This window comes from Lissotriton vulgaris, chromosome 5, assembly GCF_964263255.1.
Source record: "Lissotriton vulgaris chromosome 5, aLisVul1.2, whole genome shotgun sequence".
NCBI classification, from domain to species: Eukaryota; Metazoa; Chordata; class Amphibia; order Caudata; family Salamandridae; genus Lissotriton; species Lissotriton vulgaris.
This window is the reverse complement of record NC_141693.1, coordinates 2,000,852,011-2,000,870,325: the sequence shown is the minus strand read 5'-3', so window position 1 is coordinate 2,000,870,325 and position 18,315 is coordinate 2,000,852,011. Positions and strand designations below refer to the sequence as shown.

Sequence of the window (18,315 nt, the reverse complement as noted above, 5' to 3'; positions counted from 1 at the left end):
TAAAAGTACATCACAAGTTACTCAATTAGCATACGATAGGTTGCACAATATACAGTAATGCCCTAGGGGCCTCACAAACCATATACTAAGAAAGTGGTATAAGAACCACGTCTGAAATAGAGAGTAGGGTTAGGGCCTAGGGAATCGCTGGGGCTACACTAAACAACTAAAGGTTAGGAAGTAGGAGGTCCACGGGAGACGTGTGCAGTACCTAAACACAGTCGCGAGCTACCATTGACTTATAATGGGAAACAACAAAGTTACAAAGTTACTGTTTAAGGGCACTTCCGGATGGACTACGACAAAACACCTTTAGACTAGGACACTTCGAGAATCAAGACCCACGGGAGCACCGGAGAACTCGTGGTACCTCACCCAGGGAAGCCGGGTGCATAGGTGCCTTTTGGTGTCGTGTTTCGTCGCCGTTTTCTATGGAGATCTGTAAAGAAGTGCTGCAGGCGACCAGAGGAAAAGTGTCCGGGTGGATCCAAGAATGGATCGAATATCTGAAAAACCTAAAAGCAGAGGGGACAGAGTCTGGGTCACTAGCCAGTGACCAGGAAGGAACCAGGCGATGTCGCGATGATCTTAGGTGAAGAAGGTGAGCTTGTCTCTTCAGCCACGAGGTCCAGGAGGCATCGACGTGTGCCCCACGAAGGATCTAGTTTACTGCGGTGTCGGTATCCGGATTGTACCCAACAAGCCTTGGCAAACGCAACCCACGCAGGATGTCGAGATTGGCTCTGTTGCAGGCCACCAAGGTCTGTGGCGCTTCTCCTTTGAAGGGAAGCTGGAGCAAGCCTGGAGCAACTAGGAAAGCAAGTTTGTGTCAAAGGAAAGTCTTCAGGGGGCTCACTAGCCATCGGGCAAGGAACCGGGAAGACGCGTCGAGCTAGCTGAAATGCAAGAGCAGGCCCCACGCGGCACTCGTGGAGTGTGGAGGGCTGAGCTTCAATACAAATGGTGCTCGGGCTGGGGCTTCTCGTACCCCAATGCACAACTGCGAGGGTACCTCGGGATTCGAGCAGTTAGCAAATTGCCGGATGTCCAGGTCTCACGTCTCTCGTGTCCGCCTTGGGTCCAGTTCCTGTGTCGCAGATTCTTCGGGATCCGGCGGGAGCCTTGGAAATGCAGACCGGCAAAGTTGCTGATGGTGCTTGTTTGCACAGGGTGGTCACTCCTTGACTACAAGGGAGATGTCTTCCGTCTTCCAGTCAGAATAGAATGTCGAAGGTCCAAGATATGTCTTTCAAAGATTCGTCCAGGATAATCTAAAGTCCTTGGGACACAGCTCCTATACTTATACTAAGGTTAGGGGCTGGACTACCTGGCTAGGTTCCTCCTATAGGTGGACCTGAGTAGGGGGTGGTTACACCCCTTTCCCTCTGTCCAGTTTCGCGCCAGAGCGGGGCTGGAGTTCCCCAGCAACTGGTTTGACCCGGGCTATGCATGGAGCACCTTGTGTGCCCCAGGCAGTGTCTAGATGCATTCACTGAATGCAGCCCACCCTGCCCCAATACACAAACCCCATGTCTGGGGAGGTGCTGGCACCTCCCTGGACAGGAAACCTATTGTCCAGGCCGCCCTTGCTGGAGTTACCCCAGCAACAGGAGGTCAGACTCGTGTCTGTGGCAGCAGCATCCATTTTGAGATGCTGAGGCTCTGTTTAACTTTAACCGGGTAAAGCAGTAACTACATGTCTTCTCCCTCTAGAAGGGTGGAATGCTACCCCCGCCACCAGGACTGGTGGGTGGGTAGTATTCCAAAGTGTTTGACACCTTACACAACATGTTTTGATAAAGCCAAACCAAAGTTAGCATTAACCGCGTGGATTATAATGCACTTAAGAGTATATGGTATGGCTATATCATAGAACAGCTATAAGGAGATGGTACTGAAAGCTGCAGAGGGGCTCAGCTCATGCTAGGGCACCCTCTTACATAAAACCAAGCACTCTGCCTCCAGGATTGTCGAGGTCTACCATAGGAGTGACTTATAGTTGCATATGTGTCTATATATATATAAGGTATATATAGGTATACTATATCTAAGTAAGGGGTGATTACACCACCTTACCCAGGCTGTGTGAACAGTCCTATGGTGTCAGTTTGGAGGGCCAGCCAGGGGTGGCATAATACATGCTGCAGCCCCTGGTAGGTCTTGGATGCACCTATGCCCTGGGTACCTATGATATACTATACAGGGGCTCACAAAGCTGACCCAATACCCAATCTGGTATGTACCTAAAGTACATGGTATCAATTTAGAGAGAGAACAGCTGGGCTGTGGGTGTAATTAGCAGGCCCACAGCCACATTAAAGTCGAAACACCAGAGAATCACAGCAAAAAGTGGGGGTGACCATAGGAAGCAGACCCTACTCTCCTACATTGACAGCACTACAAGCTACCAATAAATGCTTACAGGGTAAGTACCATATTCCTTATGAACTAATATTATTTTGCACGTATTTCTTTCTTTTTCATTATTTTATTTCAAAACCCTGGAATATTTAATTTGTGTGCATGATCACAAGTTTTAGTAGCATGGCCACTGGCTCTTTGGGATGTGTTGTGACTAATGTCTCAAGTCTGTCCCTGTTCCTTTCCCCCTAAGTTTTAGTGTCTCTTCCACCCACATTGACATCTGTTGAAATTATTGGAGATGGTGTAGACAGATCTACCTCCTTAGTGAGGTCCACTGGAGATAGACACCATTGTTACAGAGGACATGAGATGTGAGTCATAGGTATGAGAGTCTCTAGATTTTTGGAGGTCCGATACCAGCGAAGGACAACATGTTGGATTAAAGTTTTCATGTGAAACCTCACTCAAGGGACTACAAAAACAGTGGCTTATAAGTCCCCTTGTACTACTAGCCATAATCATGCTGGTGCATACTGAGTCTGCAAAAGAGTCTAGAAGAGGCTGTAAAGTTGGAATATCCAATGGCGAGGAAGGAAAACCTTTCCAAGTGATGAAAAGACTTTCTTTGTACTCTAGACACTGAGGTTGGAGAAGAGATTTTTCTTGATTTCTTCATTTAATAACCAACTAGGATGTTCAAGCAAAGTAGAGGCTCTTTTGAGTGTGATATTCGATTTTTTTGACAGTTGGGACATGAATAAGCCAATTGTCTGGGTACAGATGGGTTTATATGCCTTCTGGATGTAGAATCGCTACCAATGGAGGAAGGACCTTTATGAAGACTCTTAGGGGATTATGTTAGGCCAAACGACAGCACGGTAAACTGGTAGTGATTTTCTACAACAGCAAACCTGAGGAATCTTTGATGACATTTATTGATTGGCATGTGAAAGTGTGCGTCCGGCATGTCTGCTGAAGTTATGAAGTCTCCTAGTAGGACTGTTGAAATTACATTCTGGAAGATCCCCTATCATAAAACTTCAGTTCTTTCGCACATATTGATGTTTCTAATGAAGATGGGACGATATTTCTCTGAATGTTTGGGAACAAGAAAAAAAAGAACCCCATTGCCCCGTCAAAAGCAGAGGACATATTGCTATTTCTGTAATAACATATGTACTCCCTTCATTAGAAAAAAGGAAGGCGCTGTACAAAAGACTGGAGGAGGAACCTCTAGAAAAAACTCTATTGAGTGTCCTTTTTCCATCACGTCAGTATCCATCTGCCAGGTATGTCTTTTACCAAGATTCTGTAGAAGTCAGGAAGGTTGGGTTTAAGGTGGTGCAGCTGTGGGATGCCCCCTGGAATCAGATGCAGGATTTCTTCATCTTCCTCCAATAGGTTCGTCTCTACTCGAAAACGTTTTTACCCAAGTGTTCTTTTGGATGGCTTGTGCGAAGTAGAAAATGAAAAACGACAACCTGCAACTCTTTTTACTAGTACTCTCAACAAGTTCCAAGCAAAAGGTGTTGCCCATCAAAGGGTAACCTGAGTAAGAGACTCCTTAAGCAGGTAGCAGCAAGTTGACGCCTTAAAGAAAACTCAACCCTCTTATCAATGTCCTCTTAAGTCGACTCTTCAGAAGCAATGAATGAACCATCTGCAAGGCTTGGTAATAGAGAGTTGATTTTAGAGAATGTGAAAACTCCTGCTCCCAGTCTTGAAAAGGTTATAATTTATTTCAAGATCTGAGAACTAAGGCCTTCCCAGGATCCTTGCCATCCTGTTGAATAATCCTCTTTATATTAATCATATTTATATCTGAATGTAAAGGACGATACGGAAATTACAAAGGCATATATCTAGTAGAAAACATTAGACTCTTGGGATGTAGATTTTTAAGAAGGATTTTCAAGACCCATATTTGCACAGAGGTAAGTAATAACGTCATCAAGTACCACCTTTTTAATAAATCGTGCCTTAGGTTCTGTATCAGGAGTATGAACAATAGTTACTTACCTGTAATCTGTGGTTCTCCAGTATTGGTGTCTTTCATAGATTCACATGCCTGAATCATTCCCCGTCGTCGGAGTGGGAGTCCCACGGTATATAAAAAAGCAATAATAAGCCTGTAATAATCAAAAAACCTTGGTAATAACCAACCAGGAAGTAAAGTAGCCCTAGCTACAGGAGCTAAAGCTCCCACACTCATGACTATCCTAGTCATTATGTTAGACCAAACTGCAGCCAATCAGGCGACAGCACCCACCAGAATGTTCTCCCCAGAGGCTCAGGCTCTCAGATTTTCTCGCACAGGAGTGAAACCAACATATTTGCCTGAGGGAGCCTCTGAGGGGAGGTGGGCGGGTTGCATGTGAATCTATGAAATACACCAATACTGGAGAACCACAGATTACAGGTAAGTAACTATTGTTCTTCTCCAGTATTTGGGGTGTCTTTCATAGATTCACATGCCTGAATCAGAATAGATAGCAGTACACATAAACCGATGCTCATAGACGCTAACAGTATCACAGTATATATGCATAATGATAAAATGCAAAGACATTGTAAAAGCGTCTAGAAAAGAGCATAGAGGAGGCGGGAGAACAGAGGCTCACCTTATTGGAAAAGATTGCGAAGAACTGCTCTTCCCACCGAAGCATCTGCATCACTTTCTGAGTCCAGACAGTAGTGCCTCGTGAACGTGTGCCTGCTGGACCACGTTGCGGCTCTGCAGATTTGTTGAAGAGGCACACCAGCGAACAGAGCAGTGGAAGAGGAAACTGCCCTTGTAGAATGCGCTCTTGGTAAGGCCTGTAAGGGTCTTCCTGCTTGTTGATGACAGAGACCAATTGTTGACGAGACCCATCTAGCAATAGTCTGTTTGGACACTGCACTGCCCTGGCGCAGTTTGCCATAGGCCACAAACAACTGATCTGTCTTGCGTAAAGCTGATGTCCTTGAAAGATAAAACTTGAGGCACCTCTTGATGTCCAAAGAGTGCAACGCTTGCTCAGCCGGTGTTTGTGGATCTGGAAAAAAGGTCTTGAGGACTACCGGCTCATTTAAATGAAAGTCCGATGGGACCTTGGGCATGTACTTTGGATTGGTACGCAGTACCACCGAATCAGAGGTAAATTGCAAAAAAGGCGGTTTAGACGTGAATGCCTGAATGTCACTGACCCTTCTGGTAGATGTTAAAGCCAATAACAAGGAGACCTTCCAAGTAATAAACTTAAGGTCAACCTTTTGTATCGGCTCAAAGGGGTGACGCATGAGCTGGGTTAGCACCACATTCAAATGCCAAGCAGGAGGTGGCCCTCGAATTGGAGGAAACATGCGAAATAAACCCTTGAAAAATTGCTGGATTATTCTTGAAGAAAACAGAGAGTTCGATCCGTCCTGACGGAATCGGGAAATGGCTGCCAGAAATACTTTCAGGGTTGAATGCGCCAAACCCAATCTAGCCAGTTGCAGGAAGAAGGGTAATATTTGCTCTGGTCTAGCATGAAAGCGGTGTAGATCCACAGTCTGGCACCAGGCACAGAAACGCTTCCATTTGAGTTTGTAGGTCTTAATGGTCGACGGTGCTCTGGCGTTAGCCAACACCTCTTGACAATCGTGAGGAATGTCTAAGTGGGCGAACTCATTGTGCGGAGGAGCCAAGCTGACAATTTCAGCGAAACTGGGTCCGGATGGTACACCTTGCCCTTCTGAACTGTGAGAAGATTCGGTATTCGAGGCAGTTGTATTGGTTCGCACTCCGAGAGGAGGAGAAGCTCGGTGAACCAATATTGCCGGGCCACCTTGGAGCAATCAGGATTAGACGACATGGTTGACTCCTCATCTTCCTGATGATCTTGGGAATTAACGGAATTGGCGGAAAAGCGTAAGCAAATATTCGACACCAATTCATCGAAAGGGCATCCCGCACGAGTCCTTGTGGGGAATCCAGCTTGCAAAGCGTTGGCATTTCCGGTTCTGGGCTGTTGCAAACAAATCCAGGTCGGGATGACCCCACTTCCGGAATATCTGATCCAGGGATGGTTAATGCAGCTCCCATTCGTGATTGCTTCCTGCGGACCTGCTGAGTGAGTGCGCTAGGACATTGGCAACCCCTGGGACATGGACCGCCGACAGATTGATGTTGTGATCCAGGGCCCAATTCCAAATCTCCTGCGCCTGTCGGGACAACCGGGCCGATCTTGTGCCTCCCTGCTTGTTCAGGTAAAGCATGCTGGTTGTGTTGTCCGTTCGTATCAACACGGTAGATCCCTCCAAGATCGCCTGAAAGGAATTCATGGCTAGAAAAATGGCTCTTAGTTCCAGCAGATTTATGTGCCATTTTTTCTGTTGAATGTTCCATTTGCCACTGACTGTCATCCCTTGGAGATGGGTGCCCCAGCCCTCCAGAGAAGCATCCGTGGTCACGATGAATCTGGGTCCTTCTGTCAGGAATGCGCATCCCACCTGCAGGTTCCCATCTTGCCCCCACCACTGGATGGAGTTTCTCATCCGAGGAGTTATGTTGATGACGTCCTTGAATGAGCCCGTTACTTGCACCCACTGACGACTGAGTTCCTCTTGCAAAGGTCTCATTCGCAGGCGATAGTTGGGGGTGAGCGGGATACAGGACGAGATCATCCCGAGGAAAGACTTGAACCTGCGAACAGAAACGCACTTTCTTTTTAGCAGTGATGTGGACATCCTGCGAATCTTCACTTGCCTTTCTTTTGATATGAACACGTGGGCAAGTCTTGTGTCCAGTATGGCTCCCAAGAACGACTTCCTCTGTGATGGAGTTAGGTGAGATTTTTTGAAATTCACCGAAAATCCCAGGCTCTGGAATAGTGATAGACATCTCTGAACGTGAGTCTTTGCCAAGGCGATGGAACTGGCCTTGATAAGGCAATCGTCCAAATATGGATAAATTTGAACTCCCTCTAGTATCAGGCGTGCGGCCACCGGGGCTAACATTTTTGTGAAAACTCTGGGGGCCGAACGTAGTCCAAAGGGGAGTACTTTGAACTGGAAGTCCCTGCCAGCCACTCGAAACCGTAAGAACTTCCGGTGTCTGGGAAAAATGAGCACATGGAAGTATGCGTCCTGAAGGCCGAGTGTTGCCATGTGATCCCTTACTGAGAAAAACTGGAGGATTTCTTGGAGCGTCAACATTCTGAAAGATAATTTCTTGAGGTACTTGTTGAGGGCACGCAGGTCGAGGATGGGGCGCCTTTCCCCCGACTTCTTGCGGATCAGGAAAAATCTTGAATAAAATCCTGTTCCCTTTTGATGTTGAGGTACCCTTTCTATTGCTCCTTTTCTTATCATAGAGTGTATTTGGGAAAACAGCTCCTTGAGATGAGCTGGAGGTGGTCCTCTTGGGGGAGAATTTGGAGGGGCTTTGACGAATTCGAGAATGTGACCTCTGGAAACCACGTCCAGAATCCATCTGTCCGTGATAATCTTGGACCAATTTGAGTAATATCGTGATATTCTTCCTCCAATTTGTTTCAGGCTGGGACAAAGTGGTGGCAGGATGTGTCTCTCACTTGCTCTTGTTGTCTCTCCCTCGATAAGAGGTCTTTCCTCTTGGTTGAGAGTAATTATTTCTCCTTTGGCCATATGTTTGTTGCTGGTATCTCTGATTTCCTTGGGTGTTACTGTAGGAGCATTGTTGTGAATAACCTCCTCTGTTCGAGAAATTGCCTCTTCCTCTTGCGCCACGAAAGGAAGACTTTCGAAACTGGAGGGAGCCCAGCGACCGTGCCGTCTCTGTGTCCTTCTTTATGGATTGTAATGCCTCGTCAACATGTTGACCAAAAAGGAACTCTCCAACATAGGCCATGTCCATGATCTTTGTCTGGACCTCTAGACGAAAAGATGTAGCCCTTAACCAGCCTTGCCTCCGGAGAACAGCTGCTCCCGCCAGCTGCCTAAAACCTGTGGCTGCCACGTCCACTGCAGCATCAATTATTTCAGAGGAAACGCTCTCTCCCTCTAATAGGATCTTTTTTGCTACAGCTCTATCCGGTTCTGCAAGCTTCTCGATGTAGGGCGATATGTCGGACCACATCTGCCTATCATACCTTCCAAGTATTGCCAGTGAATTTGCGGCTCGGACCGTGGTTGCCGCAATAGTTGACACCTTCTTCCCTATTGAGTCAAGACGTCTACCGTCTTTATCAGGGGGAGTAGAGACCTGAGTAGATGGATTCTTGGCTCTTCTTTGTGCTGCCTGGGTGACTACGGACTCCGTCTTAGCCTGACCAACCAGGCATGCCGGTGATGAACTAGGTGCTCTATATTTTTTATCTACCCTAGGAAGTACTGCGGGTAGAGAATTTGGTGTTTTCATTATCTTCAGACCTTCCTTCCATATAAAATCAATGATAGGAATAGACCAACTTTGTCTTTGTGGCAAGTCCTTAAAATCATAGAGGAAGCGTTCCTCTTGTTTATTCTCCATTGATATGAGGAACCTTTTTGTGGCTCTATCCATGATCTTATGGAAGCTGGCAATGTCCACCGGCGGAGAGTCCGCCGTAGGCGGGGCTGCTGGAGAAGGGGTTTGTGCCTGATAGTCGTCCCACTCCGACGATACCAACTTGTCGTCCAATTCACCGTCTTCTCGTTCGTCTTCTGACGAATTTTCACCCTCTGCCTGATGGGTTGGTACTGGAGAAGAGGGTAGTGCGGATCGTGCTTCTTCCTCTGCCACTTGAAAAACTGGTTCTTGAAGCCCTACAGTTGCAGTAGATGTTCTTGGCCTAGGCGTAGAGACATGAGAATCATACAACAATATTGGTGGTAGTGTTTCTCAAAGAGAGAAAACGTCCGCACCTTCCGTTAATATCTATTCCCACTGGACAAATTATACGTGAAATCTGAGGGGACTTTAATCATGAATTTCAGAATCTGTTGTTCCTTTTCTAATGTATTGCACAAGACAACCTTTGAACTAGGTCACATCATGTTTTGGAATGTTTTGGTAATGTCAGCACTATCAGAATGAGCTTATATGTAGTAGAAATTGCATAACTGGTTTTTAAACGGTAGGTTTTCAGGGGACTGTAAACATGAATTTCTGAATCTGTTGTTTCTTTTTCTAATGCATTGCACAAGACAACCTTTGAACTAGGACATATCATGTTTTGGAATGTTCGGTAATGTCGGCACTATCAGAATGAGTTTATATGTAGTAGAAATTGTTTGTTTTTGAGTGGTTTTTTCCTAGGACTAACTGTTGAATGTATATGTAAATCTTTGTAAATATGAGACCTTTAATTAGTTTTATTGTATATAATTAGGGAAATTGTTTATATTTAGCTCACACTTATTACAAGTACTTATTGTAATTTTTATGCTTCCAGCCTTGAAAAAGCCTCTGAGTAGGCGAAACACGTGTCGTTGGTGCAAAGCTGGAAAATTTCTAATGTGTTTGAAAATAAAGATTTTGAAGTACAACGACTGTTTTGGATCCATATTTTGAAGCCTTCTAACTCCAAATGAACTTATTGTTGATGCTGGTGTAAAAACCTTGAAATATTAATATTGGACGGAAAATTCCCTGATAATTGACTTTGTAGAGGGTGCTTGTGGAACTTGATTTTCCTGGATTCGAGACATGAGAATCACCCGATTCTGAAGGTGGAAACCTGCGATAATAATCGCTTAACATATATTGGAGGTTTTGGAATAAATCCATAGGCATTTGCATGCCAGGTGTAGACCCAGTCTCCCGACTAGCGTGCTCCTGGAAATTCTCTTCCTCCTCTTGATCTAGATCTTGAACTTTTATGAGCAAGTCCGAAGGGCTCCTGGCCGCCCGAAAAGTGTCATCCTCGTAGGATTCTTCTTCCTCAGAATCCAACAATTTATCTGGTAGTTTTAAAGGAGACAAGGCTGTGGAGGATGAACCAGGCTTCTGTAGGAGCGAAGCAGTGGTAGCTGGTGATGGCAAAGGTATTGTGGATGCTCCTGCCGACCACACCTGCATTGCCGTACAGGTTGACAGTGGGGGCGTCGATGGAGCCACCGATGTTGATGACAAGCTTGGTTCCCTCTGCGTTGTTTGATCCGTCGTCGACGGCGCGCCGTCGACGGTAGCGGCTTCATCGACGAGGAACTCGTCGACGATGGTGTTTTCTTCCTCGTCGACGGCGTGGTCAGCTTCGTCGACGAGGAGGTTGTTGACGGATTTATTTTCTTCGTCGACGAATCCATTTTCTTCGTCGACGGATCCATTTTCTTCGTCGACGAGGAGGTCGTCGACGGATCCATTTTCTTCGTCGACAGTAACTTCGCCGACGAGGGTGTCGTCGACGGCAACTTCGTCGTCGATGACGACGTCGACGGAAACTTCGTCGACGGGGATGTCGTCGACGTTAAGGTCTTCTTCGTCGACGGCAAGAGAGTCGTCGACGCCTGAGTCGACGTCGAAGAGCTCGTCGACGGTACCTTCAGGATTCCCGTCGACGGTGGAGCGTCGACGATCGATGGGACTATCTTCGTCGACGAGATGGGTCTAACCTGGACGTAAACCATCGTCGACGGTGAGGAGGCTGAGACATCACCATAGATGGTTTTGGTGAGGAGAAAGTCACCGTTGAAGTGGAAGAAGTGACCACATGAAGAGATGGCGATAATGAGGCTGCTCTTGAGTCTGCCATGGTCTGAGGTGAAACCTTATGGGCAGGTGCTTTGGAAACTGTAGATTTTCCAGATTTTCCTGAGGGCGCAGATGACACAGGTGGAGACACCTTCTTGGAGGTAGAAGGCAAACCAGAATCCTGAGAGGATTGGGCCTTTTTCTAAGTTTTAGCCCTAGGAGAAGCCAACTCAACCTCAGATTTTCTCTTCCTTAAGGAGACAGAAGACCCTGAAGCAATGCTCCCTACCTCTGAAACAGGGTTATCCTTGTCCTTGCCACAGGAGCAGACAACCCTCTCTGTCCCTGAGGGTCTTTTGAGGGAAGGTTCTACAGATTTTACATTCCTTCGCCTCATGATCTGGATACAGACAGTATAAGCATTTCTTGTGAGGATCCTCCTTGAACAGCCTCAGCTTTCCACAGGACTACAAGCCCTAAAAAGGGATTTAGAAGTAGACATCCTTTGAAGGTTAAAAAGCCAACCAAAGTAAGAAGAAACTGAGCAGAGCTCAGGGAGACTCCCTTCACGAGACGTGCGGTAGAAAATCTGAGAGCCTGAGCCTCTGGGGAGAACATTCTGGTGGGTGCTGTCGCCTGATTGGCTGCAGTTTGGTCTAACATAATGACTAGGATAGTCAAGAGTATGGGAGCTTTAGCTCCTGTAGCTAGGGCTACTTTACTTCCTGGTTGGTTATTACCAAGGTTTTTTGGTTATTACAGGCTTATTATTGCTTTTTTATATACCGTGGGACTCCCACTCCGACGACGGGGAATGATTCAGGCATGTGAATCTATGAAAGACACCCCAAATACTGGAGAACCTCAGAATCCACAAATGTATCCAGAGGTTCATTTACGGCTCCCTTTGGAGTTCCAAGAGAGGAATTCTCACAGGTTGCAGGAATGAAAGGGGCTGCTCTAAAGTTAAAGATGCCCCCTCATCAGTAATTGATTCAAGCAAGGCTACATCTATGCTTGCATCAGCTGGTTTTGGTTAAGAATGGCACTTGTGTTTTAAATGGCGTACAGGATGACCTGAGATCTATCATCAGAGCTGCAGTGCTGTTTTTTATAAGTGTACTTGTGAGGAGTAAGCAAGCATTCAGTCTGGCAAGGCTGTAATATCAGATTACAAAATATACAGGCTTACAAGGGAGTAGGAGATACTCTGCATTTAAAGACACTCTCCATTGACTGCAACCACATATCAAAAGTAGAGTAGAAGTGACGACATTAGAAGAACTGCCAGACGAGGTTACATGGCCATGTGGAGCAGAAATCATAATTTTACATCATACCGTTCATATTGCATTATATTGGTTTGGGTTAGTTTGTGTCAACTTTCTGGTGCACGTGATCTGTGTTATATGTCTGTTAAGAATTGGTATGGTGTTGGTGCTGTTGTTTGTGAGGCCTCAGCTGCCCCAGCTAGGCCGTTTGAAAGCTCTGACAATACCAAACCTCTCCTACAGTAGTCCTGTCTTTTTACTAAAGTTGGACTTCAAACACAAGCAGGTGGCTCATCACACCATGTCCTTACGCCCCAATCCCCCTGGAATGCATGAGTGCCCACTTCGTACCTCTGCGGGACAACCGGACATCCGAGTCGGTGTCTACAAAGAGCTTCAGCTGGAAGAGGTCCCGAATCTCCTGGCTATAGAACACAAGTATCCCCTCGAAGAGCAGCACATCTGCAGGGTAAGCAACTGTGGTCTGTGGAAGCCTGTAAGAAGAGGGAGCACAACATAGTATTAGAGTTACAGGAGACTGTGAGGAGTAAAGCAGGAAACTAGCAGCATGATTGGTACAGGAGAACGTGTGAGGGGAATGTAAAACATGTATGGACATTGTGTGAGAGGTATGAGAAGTTAAACAGCACTGGAGCTGAGAGGGATACAGGAGACTGTGTGAGGTGTACCAGAGCCTGCAACCAGGTAGTTGTGAGACAGTGTAAAAGATACCAGAGGCTATAAGGTGTACAAAAGACACTGTAAAAGAGTTCAGTAGACTTTGGACCATTGGGCACTGAGCAGGTCACAAGAGTGAGGACTACAGAAGACGAAGCGTATATGATTTTATGTGCATGATACAGAATACTGTATGGGGTGTAAATGATCTGGAGGGTGTGGGCAGCACTGAATAGGAAGAGAAAAGAAAATAGAGGGAGGCCTACAGGAGATTGTGTGGTTCCTGGAGATACTGAAGGCTACAGGAGACGCCACGAGGGCTGCAAATCAATGATGTTTGACAATTTCTCTTGTAATATTGTAAGCAGAAGTACACCTCAAATAAACATCTGGACATTTAAGGAGCGCTGTGACAAGAAAGAAAGAAGGTAAAAATTAAAGAAGCCACAACAACATATCAGAAGACCTGGGTTTTGTAGGCTTTCTTAAAAAGTTAGGTATGAATGATTGGATTTGCTATATACAGATTGTTCCAATGTTGTGGCCATAGAAGGCTCATATATCTTCCATCTGAGTGACAGCATTTAACACTGGCTACAGAGAATTTTGACGATAACTCTTTGTTTGACAGAAAGCCAATACAAGCGGACTCAGGTTGCAGGGAGTGACTGAACTTACGGATTTGGGCCTCTCTGGCACCCAACCTTGTGAACCCATGTAATTTAGCTAGGATATTTTCAGGCGGGCCCAAACAGAGAATGGTACAGTAATCACATGGCGAAGCCACACATGCAAGAAATCCCCTTGGTAGGAATGTAATAACCTTTCACAGAAGCTGGATGCTAAGACTGCATTAACTTAAGTATGTCATGCTACCTTTTGTTTTGCTTGCTATGACCATTACTTTTGTCTGAATACTTTAAGTAGGGGCAGGACATAGACAATGGCAGCCATCCCTTCGGGATATTATATACTGCAAGTCAACCGCTCCTCTGGTAAAGCTGGTGGAGGGGTTGCAGCCATTATTAGGAACCCTATTCGTTTCTCCCCAGTACCCACCACCAGTATCCCTATGACTGATTGCCTCGTACTTAGATTGGAGCAGCCAGGGTCATCTCTCATATGCGTCCTGGTCTACCGCCCCCCCCCCAATCCATGCCCAGCTTTTCGGTCCAGTTCGGCGATCTTATCTCCCAGCTCACCATCAATAACGCTAACGTTTTGGTCCTGGGAGATTTCAATTACTGGCCGTCGGATGCTCATGAAACCCCAGGCTCACTGGCCTTCTCAGACCTCATGTTAGGCTTAAATTGCACTCAACATATACACTCACCCACTCATGTTAAGGGTCATATTCTGGACCAGGTTTGGACCTCCTGCCTGGACATCTCTGCACCCCGTATTCTTCCCTGCCTTTGGTCAGACCACTTTTTAATTGCTTTCACTTTAGCTATGCCCTCCCCTGTTACCACAGTCCGAGAAACCAACTTCCTGGCACGCAATTGGAACAGGGCTGACTTAAACAAATTCACCGCCCTCCTTAGTTCATCTGCTCCACCCATCACTGGACCTTCCATCTCTATCGATTCTCAGACACAGGGTCTCACTCACTGGCTCACCTCTGCTGCTGACTTGGTGGCACCCTTAAAACTAGTCAGAGCGAGGCGCAGTCATGACGCCCAGAGGTGGTTCACTGAGGACCTCAGAGCCCAAAAACTTGGTCTTCGTCAGGCAGAACGGCGCTGGCGTCGGGGGAACTCCCCCGAGACTAAAGAGATATTCTCCTCTCTGCTTAGAGAGTATAAGTCAGCAGTCTATTCTTCCAATAGAATCTTGGACTCCTCAAATAAGTCCAAGGATCTATTCTCAATTGTTGAGGAATTGTCCAATCCGGCGAGAGCCACTATTGCGCCCCTCCCCTCCCAGTCCCTATGTGATTCCCTGAACCAATTTTTTGTGGAAAAGATTATCAAGATTAAAACCAGCATTTCCGCCCAAGCCCCACCAGTCCCGTCTCCGCCTAGTGCTTCCTGTCATCATCTCAACACTCATATTTTAACCCAGATTCCCCCTATCTCGAAAGTCAACTTTCTTTCACTTTTGCACAAAGTCTCTTCTGGTTCTCCTGGCGACTGCTGCCCCCCCTCGGCCCTTCTGGAAGCTTTTACTTCCTGTCCTGAACCCCCCCTGGCCCTTTTAAACAACTCTCTGACCACTGGGGAGGTTCCTTGTTCCTTCAAACAGGCCGAGGTGGTTGCCATCCTGAAAAAACCTTCAGCAGACCCCTCCATCATGAGCAACTATCGCCCTATATCTCTTCTCCCCTTCCTCAGTAAAGTTCTGGAGTCGCATGTAACCCAAACCCTCAGCACTTTTGTTGAGGATTTGTGCGTCTTGGACCCCCAGCAGGCCGGGTTTAGACCTGCGCATTCCACAGAAGCAGTCATCCACTCCATGATGGAGGAATTGCGCAGAGGGGCCGACGCTAACATCTGTCAGGCCCTGGTCCTCTTGCATCTGTCGGCCGCCTTTGACACGGTCGGCCATGATATTTTGGTCGACCGTGTCAGAGAGGCTGGCATCCAGGGTACCGCCCTGGACTGGGTTCAGTCTTTCTTGACTAAACGTCAACAAGCCGTCAGGCTGTCCCAGTTCTCCGCTACTCAGGTCGAGCTGACCTGCGGCGTCCCGCAGGGCTCCTCTTTGTCCCCTCTCCTTTTTAATTTGTACCTGGCTCCTTTAATACGTTCCCTCCGCGGGTTTAGTGTCACCGCGTTTAATTACGCGGATGACATTCAACTGGTTTTTACCATTGATTCCTCTGACGAATCAATTACAACCTTTCAAAATACGCTCTGCTTTATTAGCAATTGGATGAGCTCAAACCACCTGAAACGGTGGCCTTAGGTTTTCTTTTCAAGCCCCATCTTTTTGGAATTCCCTTCCCCTTCCTCTTAGGTTGCCTTCTCCATATTCCAGGCTCAGATCCCTCCTTAAAACCTTCCTCTTCACCAAGTCCTATAATTAGTTGTCACTCTCACGCTCTTTTCCTTGCTCCCTCAGCACAAGCGCCAAGAAACCTAATGGTGTTAGTCGCGCTTAATAAATTCATTTAACATAACATAACATAAGACAATGAAAAGCATGGGAGATACTGGAGAGCCCAGTGGAACTCCACATGTAATAGACATAGGTGTGGATCAGTATGTGACAGAGATGTATGTGACAGAGATGCCGCTGGTACTTGGTTCTAGAAAAGAGGAGAACGACTACTCCAGGAAGGCCTCTCTCTTTCATGCCCATCATAAAGAATGATCAACCGTATCAAATGCCCCCAACAGGTCCAACAGAACCAAGGCGGCTGAGTGACCCAGCCAGTACAGATCTCAGTTCTTTACGTGCAAGCGCTAGTGCCAGGGCAGTTCTGTGCCACAAACCGGTCGACACCCTAATTGTTTCTGATCAAGACAATCGGATTCTTCTTAAAATAGAGAGAGTTGTTTTGCTACAACTAAATGTTCATTACCTGATTCTAGGTCAATGAACACTGTTTACCTCTCACTTTCCTCCCTCTCTTCTTGCCCCTCTCACCAACCCCTGACCACCCCAGAAATATTCAGGGAGCTCTGTACGGATGTTTCCCTCTCTAAGCGTGGGGTCTTGTTTAGTCAGAGAACAGATAATTTGCTGCTGACAAACGTTTTTCTGAATTTAATAGAGCTATACAAATCAACTGATTGAACTGCAATTTTGGTCAAAAGCTGGTGCAGTGCTGTGCTCAACCGAGGGTCGCCCTTCCCAGTACACTGCTATGTGGAAATGTGAGCCCCAATGTTTCAGATTAAGAACTCCCTGACGCTTTTAGTACACAGGAGGTAGCTCCATTACAAGCAGGGCAGGCCACAGCCTGCCTTTATGTACTCAGGTTAAAGCCCAGTAAGGCAATGGATGTAGTCTGTCATTACAGGAGTGTATAGATTACACTTCCCTCTACAATAGAAAGAAGGGCTCTGGAGTGAGTAGAGGAAGATATAAATACAGGTAGGAATCTTCTCCACAGTGGTTCCATAAAAGAAGAAGACAGTGTGCAAGGTAGAGAGCATATAAGATATAAGGCCAGTGGCCTCGCAGTGACAGAAACATGTTAGTAAAACTGCACCGGAGGCAGCCCCTGACACAGGGTCCCCTTGAATGTTTTTGAAGAACCCCCAACTTTTAAAGGCAAACACTGACAGTCCAGCACCCTCACAGGCGCTCTGTGGCCTCTGACCTCAGAGTATGAGGATAGAATTAGATTAATAGCATGAAGAAGGATGCAGTTGTGAAGGGACCCTATGTGAAGTGTTTTACAGTAAAGTACAAAACATCTCTAATAAATAAAGGCTAATTCAGGCCTGGCAGCATTTGAAACTCAGCAATTGTAAGTAACAAGATAGGAGAGGGGTTGTGAGGCATGTTCAGTCTTATTGGGTGGGATAATGTATTCAGTATAACCTTAAATCAATACAGAGAAGCAGTATGTGCACCAATCGGAGAACTATGCTTTGAGCGCCAGGTCACACAGTCAAAGGCACTATGCTGGCCCTGTCAGCTGCACTGGACACTGTCACACACACTACACTAGTCAAGTGTAAGGACTATCCAGTTGACATTGGAGGAATGACAGAGGATTTGACTAAATTCTTCCTTCGGGACAGGGGCTGACAAATGAAATCAGTAAATTTCCAGCACCTAAGTGGCTCTTACAGGATGTGTTTCATGTAGTTCTTCATTACTAAGGGATCGGATGTACGCAGACTTCCTTCTCGAGTTCCATCCACAGTAGGGGCACAATGTCTATGATAGGTAGGTGAGATCCGCTGGTGGATGAAATAGATGGCCTGACCTTATTGCAGCAATGACACACTTTTGGTAGGTATTTCTGTTACCACTGACATTCCATTTGAGTATCTGACAGTCACACATCCTTCTTCTCACCGAGATTCTTCTAATAGGTTCAGAAATTGAGGCATCATGTTTTTTAGTAACAAGACTTTCCAGCCATAAAGCAATTAGGTAATATTTTTAAAGTACCCCTACGGCTCATTGAGATTTATTCATTTAAACATTGAGGCATCAAGGAGTGGCCAGTAATTCGCAGCAAACTACCTGCCTGTGAAAACTATTTCACGTTAAATATTGAAAATTATAATAATCACTGCTTCATAAAAGGGAACAATCATATTGTTATATAGCTCAATGAAAGCTAGACAGAGCCCAGTGGATGGAAGGGTATCCTGAGAGCGTGAAAAAGGATGTAAACAATGGCATGGTGGCAGTTTGTAGTCATTTAGGGGTACAGCGCTAGCATAGTCTATTCTAACCACAACTTACTTTGGTGGGTTAGAA

General features: G+C 46.3%; 1 protein-coding gene across 1 annotated transcript in view; it reads right to left on the bottom strand.

Moving 5' to 3' along the window:
* Positions 1 to 18,315, bottom strand: part of UCK1 (uridine-cytidine kinase 1) — a 128,120-nt gene that overhangs the window by 65,451 nt on the left and 44,354 nt on the right. Inside the window, exon 4 of the mRNA XM_086924784.1 lies at positions 12,601 to 12,743. Within this exon, the coding sequence (XP_086780910.1) occupies positions 12,601 to 12,743 (143 nt within the window). The remainder of the gene's footprint in view (positions 1 to 12,600; positions 12,744 to 18,315) is intronic.